Source organism: Rhineura floridana, chromosome 9, assembly GCF_030035675.1.
Source record: "Rhineura floridana isolate rRhiFlo1 chromosome 9, rRhiFlo1.hap2, whole genome shotgun sequence".
NCBI lineage: Eukaryota > Metazoa > Chordata > Lepidosauria > Squamata > Rhineuridae > Rhineura > Rhineura floridana.
Window position 1 is genome coordinate 127157730 of NC_084488.1, and position 5544 is coordinate 127163273.

At 55.5% G+C, this 5544-nt stretch overlaps 1 protein-coding gene across 1 annotated transcript; it reads left to right on the top strand.

Moving 5' to 3' along the window:
• The first annotated feature begins 1440 nt into the window (after positions 1 to 1440).
• WBP1 (WW domain binding protein 1) lies at positions 1441 to 5299 on the top strand. Its single transcript, XM_061583765.1, has 4 exons — positions 1441 to 1696; positions 1800 to 1902; positions 2107 to 2268; positions 4405 to 5299. Exons 1-4 carry the CDS (start codon positions 1625 to 1627, stop codon positions 5058 to 5060), a joined length of 993 nt encoding a protein of 330 aa, XP_061439749.1. The 5' UTR covers positions 1441 to 1624; the 3' UTR covers positions 5061 to 5299.
• Positions 5300 to 5544: the final 245 nt, after the last annotated feature.

Sequence of the window (5544 nt, forward strand, 5' to 3'; positions counted from 1 at the left end):
TTTCTCATTTCCTGTATAAAATATTTTGTAGTTCCCTGATTTAAGATGTCCCATTCCCGTCCATTTTAATTCACTCATGCCAAGTATTGTAATGCTGATGCATTCCATTTCTTGGTTGACAATTTCTAACTTTCCCTGGTTCATGCTTCTTACATTCCATGTTCCTATTATGTGCGTTGTACAACTCCAGACTCATTTCACATCTGTGCGCATCAGCCTCTGGGTTTCCTTTCGGCTTTGACCCAGATGTGTCACTAGTCTCACTGCTATGCGTACCTGCCCTTTGTTCTTCCCCAGTAGCTCACTGAGTGCCATCTGACCTGGGGGGGTCTCATCTTCCAACACTATCTTGTGTTGGATTTTGGACACTCTGTTCATAGGGTTTTCGTGGCAAGAGATATTCAGATGTAGTTTACCATTGCCTTTCTCTGAGTTTGGATGCATCTTAGTTAAGACAATATTAAAAAGAATTAAAACATTTCAATCACAATAAGGTGGATTCTGAAAACATACATCTCAGGAGAGGCATGTCTTTAGCCTTTGGTGAAAACTATATAGCAAAGGTAGCTGCACCTCTGTAGGGAGGGAGTTCCACAACTTAGCGCCTGCCTCAGAGGAAGCTACCATCCCTCAAACTTCTGCGGATGGCTGAACTACCAAGAGGGCCTCCTCTGCTGCTCTTAACATCAGAAAGGGATATTTGCCACTGGGCTATAGTTATTTAACACTTCTGGGTCCAAGAAGGACTTCTTAAGGGGGGGGGAAGCACCACCACCTCCTGCAAAGTGGATGGTGCTCTACGCTGTCAAGGGGCGAAATGGGGGGCAGAAGCAGCAGCCCCTCCCCTCAAATGGAAAATGTGATGTGTTCGTTTTTCAGCCCTCCGTGGGGCGTGAGAAACGTTGCTTGGCCCTGAGAGAATGAGGTTTTTGGCCGCCGCCACCTTTGACCGCCAATGTTAACACTGCAGGGGTGTTGTGCGCTTTGATCGCTCAACCTGAGCGTCTCCCTGGTCCACTGCTTCCCATTGGTTCGTCTCTGCACTTACGCTTCCTCTTTACGTCCGGCGCCGGCGCTTCATTGGTCGAGAGAGTCCCGGGGGAGTGTCCCGTGAGGTGTTGTTTTTCGCCACCAGGCGACCAACCTCTGCTGCCTGCTGGATAGTCCATTTGTCAGTCATGGTTAAAATAGCATCTTGCGCTACCTTTGGGCAAGGTCAATGTCACTCACTGAGGCAGACGGAGTTGATCGATGCTCATTGGTCGGAGGCTCTGCTCGTCCTTGTGTAGGGCGGGACCACACCTCTTTGTCTGCTGTTGTTATGGAAGAAGTCGGCTGTTGATTGGCCCCCGCTGGAAGCAGGTGCACGCACTGGTTGGCTGCGAGCCTCGCGACAGGGTCCGATTGGTGAGTTTGGCGCGCCGGGGCGGGAGTCGCAGCCCAGAGTGATGGCGGCGGCGGCGGCGGGGCCGGTGGCCGGGGCTCCGGTGGGAGGGATGACGGGCGGAGCCAAGGCGAAGGCGGCGGCGGCGGCCCAGGCGAGGCAGCGGGCTGGGCCGGCGTCGTCGTCGTCGTCGCAGCCCGCTGTGGCGTCGGGGCTTCCTGGCGGGCTGTAGGCGGCGTCATGGAGCGGAGGCCTCTGGCAGGCAGGGAGGCCCAGGCAGGGTGGGCCGCCCTGCTGGGCCGGGAGCGGCAGGTACGGGCGGGGGCGCGGGCGGTCTCCGTGGGGGGGGGGGGAGGCGGCGCGACGCGGGCGTCCGGGCGGCGCGTGACCTCCTGCGGCGCTTCTCTCCGGCCAGGCGCGCGAGTACTGCCCCGGGGTGAGCAACCAGCCGTACGTGTGCGAGACGGGCCACTGCTGCGGGGAGACGGGCTGCTGCATCTACTACTACGAGCTCTGGTGTGAGTAGGAGGCGGAGGCGGAGCGCGCGCGCCTTGGCTCTCCCCCGGCGGGCGGTGGCGGGCGGTGGGGCGCTTCATCCAAGCCTCGCGGTAGAAAGGCTGGAGAGCCGCTGCCGGCCCGTGTCGACAAGACTGAACTAGACGGAGGCAGGGGCCTGACCCAGTGGCGGCCGCGCCGGCATTCCTGTCTGCCTTTCCCTGCAGGGTTCTGGCTCCTCTGGACCGTCCTGATCCTCTTCAGCTGCTGCTGCGCCTACAGGCACCGCCGCGCCAAACTGCTCCTCCAGCAGCAGCAGCGGCAGCGGGAGATCAACCTCATTGCTTACCACGGTGCCTGCAACTACCCCCCGTCCATGATGGATCTCAGTAAGTGTCTCCAGGGCTTTTTCCTTGGGCACAGGAGGAGGAGGAGGAGGCGGCTTCTGTGGGGCTCGGTTTGGATCGGCCTCTTAAGGGCCTCCCCCGTAGCGGCTGTGGCAGCAAGAACAGGCGGTGTGGAGGGCCAGGCTGAGGTTGGCAAAAAGCCATGGCAGCTGCGCCCTCACCATCTTGAGGAAGAGATCAGGAGATTACAGAGGATACTGTAAACCTGTGGACTACTTGCAAGTGGGGCTCAGTGCCACATCCTGCCCAGCCCCTAACTGTGCCAGAGCATTTTGGTGGAGCTGGTGGTGGCCCCAGCAACTCCTGACATGCTGAGAAGGAAGGGATGGAAGGTCTTTTTTCTTTGAGGGGAAAGGGCATAATAGTAATCTTGAAAAGTGGGAATAGAAGGGGAAACTGTTATGGGAGAAAGAAGAAGGGAACGTAGAAGGGCAAGGGAGAGGAGGGTTGGAAGAAACTAGCAGTTTTGGGGGCAGGGGAGATATGGTACAAGTTGAATGTAAAAGGAGAGTGAGAGAAGAAATGATGGGAGATGGGTAAAAATACTTTGAGCTGTCTGCAAGGATGGGAAGGGGAGAACATAGAAAAAAAAGCCTTTTCCACTGTGAGCCGCTGGGTAAATAAATTGTGGAGGCTGTCATGGTAATGCTGGAGGAAACATCTGTACTCAGGTTAAGGAATAATGAGCTATGGAATTCCTTGTCACAAGGAAAATAGCTGTGGCAAATAATTTAGACATTTCCACAGATGAATCGGATATCGGTAAGAAGCGATGGCAGTAATTGCCAGTGGATAGTGCCACACTCGGTCTCCATTGATGACTGTTTTGTGACTGGTTCTACCCCTGCCCCATCATTTTGAGATTTGTGGACCTCAGTAAATTTCAGCCATCTCACCTGGGCCCTGGGGGATAGAAGGTTTGAGAACCCCCACAGTAGGCGATTGAAGGAGAGCCTAGTGGGTCAATTTGTCTTAAGTTCTGTGTTCTGGTACCAGATATTTTATGCTTAAATTCTATTTAGCTGATGCTGTTTTAAGAAGAAATTTGAACAAAAACCATCAATGCCAGTAGCAATGCCATGCCGGTGCTCTCCAGTTCATATGGAAACAGTATCTTTCATCAGTTTCAGGGCTCACCACACACCAGTTAAACTGCAGAGGGTTTACGTAGTTGTGGAACAGCATTTACTCGTTTATTTTTCAGAGGCAGAGCTGGGAAAGAGTTCTTGGTCAGGGATGATGTCTAGGTGGATCGATGTTGTGTACTGGTGAGCATTGGACCAGGGCCTGGGAGACCAGGGTTCAAATCCCCGCTGAGCCACAAAGGTTGCTGGGTGTCGTTGGGCCAGTCACTCAGCCTAACCTACCCCAGAGTGTTCTTGTGAGGATAGAATAGAGAGGGAGGTAAGCCATGCATGCCAACTTGAGCTCATTGGAGGAAAAGTGGGATATCTGTGTAATAATAAATGACTCAATAATGCCAGATGATTGCGGAGGAGGAGAGTCTGGCTTTTGCTGCTCTTGGGTTCTGCCTTAATACGAAATCAACACATGGTCCATCTGGCTCCGTATTGTTTACGCTAGAGGTAGTTGACTGGCGGCCTTCCAGATGTTGCTGGACTACATCTCCCATCATCCCTGACCATTGGCCATGCCGGCTGGGGCTGATAGGAATTGGAGTCCAACAACATCTGGAAGGGTGCAGATTAGATACTCTGTGTGGCTCACCAGGGCATTAGAAAGGGGTCTTCCCAGCTCTGCATGCAGAAGCTTCTGCACATATAGAGAGGTGCTTTGCTGCTCATGTTCCTTGCCATGGGTCCAATTCTCAAGCTTCCGTCAGTCATAGAATCACAGAATAGTAGAGTTGGAAGGGGCCTATAAGGCCATCAAGTCCAGCCCCCTGCTCAGTGCAGGAATCCAAATCAAAGCATTCCCGACAGGTGGCTGTCCAGTTGCCTCTTGAATGCCTCCAGTGTCAGACAGCCCACTACCTCTCTAGGTAATTGATTCCATTGTCGTATGGCTCTAACAGTCGCTGCTGTTCTGGGTGTTGTTCAGCCCACCTCTGCGGCATCTGCCTGCCCTTCTCACTTGATCTTCTGTCTCCTCCTGCAGGGATGCTGGCTTCTTTCAAGCTGCCTGCCTACGAGGAGGTGGCGCACCGCCCAACCACCCCACCTCCCCCGTACAGTGCCATCCTGGGAGGGTCAGCCAGCCACCTGGGCTCCAGTACCTTGACACTGACAGGCAGCTCTGAGAACTATACCAGCTGCTCGTGTGAATCCAGCTGCCTGACGTCGCCCAGCAGCACCTCACTGTCAGCCACGGAGGCCAGCACCCCAAGTGAGGCAGGGGAGCCCGAGGAGGGGGCTGGCGGCTGCAGCAGCAGCCCAGGGGGCAGCTGGGAGCTGGCCAGCAAGTCAGCTCCCTGCTCTGCCCCCTCACCCCCCAGGCATGCCCTCTTCTCCTCCACCGTGGAGCTCTTTGAAGGGGATCCCCAGCGGGGCTCCGACAGCGAGGACGCACCAGACGTCATGGATGAAGGGGAACATTTCCGTCACCGCCGGCTGACGGGTGACTCTGGGATAGAGGTGGGACGTGGCCAGGATGAGGAAGAGGCCGCAGGGGAGGAGAGTGAGGAGGAGGCGGCCCACTTGCTTGGCAAGGGGCTTCCTTGTCCTCCTCCTGGCCCTGAGCCCCACAGTCTGTGTGTGGGGCAGATGGAAGGTGAACCTGAAGAACTGGCCTCCTCACCTACGTTGCCTGTTTGAAGGGGACCTGCCCTGCTTGGCTGACTTCCCCTTCCTGCTTTCCGGGGGCTGCCCTTCCTGACACATCAGACTCTGTTGCTGCTGCTGCTGCCTTTGCACCAGGAGCAGGATGTGGGGGAGCCAGGGCTTCTGTCCCCTGCAGTTCACTGTGGAGAATTACTGCCTTAGCACCAACACTGCCCTGTCCTTAGCCAGATTTCCGTCTTTCGTTTACCTGCCTTAGGTAGCTTCTAGTGTCCCCCTCCACTGCAGCTCTCCTCTCCAGCTTTGTGGCCAAAGGTCTGCTCCCCCCCCCCCCGGTTGGATGCTTCCGTAGGAGCCTTCTGTGGACTTGGGAGCCTGTGCCTTGAAGGGGCAGCATGGACTCCTTGCTAGACAATGACTCCCGTAGTAGTCGTGTGTGTGTGTGTTTCTTTTCTGCTGCGCTCTGTAACTTTTGGTACAAGGTGTGGCTCTTCCTTGTGGGCGCCGACTCTTCCCTCTC

Excerpts from the sequence above, each read along its gene's own strand:
- WBP1 (XM_061583765.1), top strand. The coding sequence starts at position 1,625 with ATGGAGCGGAGGCCTCTGGCAGGCAGGGAGGCCCAGGCAGGGTGGGCC. Across the intron at positions 1,903-2,106 it reads CTACTACTACGAGCTCTGGT|GGTTCTGGCTCCTCTGGACC; the intron begins GTGAGTAGGAGG and ends CTTTCCCTGCAG. Across the intron at positions 2,269-4,404 it reads CCCGTCCATGATGGATCTCA|GGATGCTGGCTTCTTTCAAG; the intron begins GTAAGTGTCTCC and ends CTCCTCCTGCAG.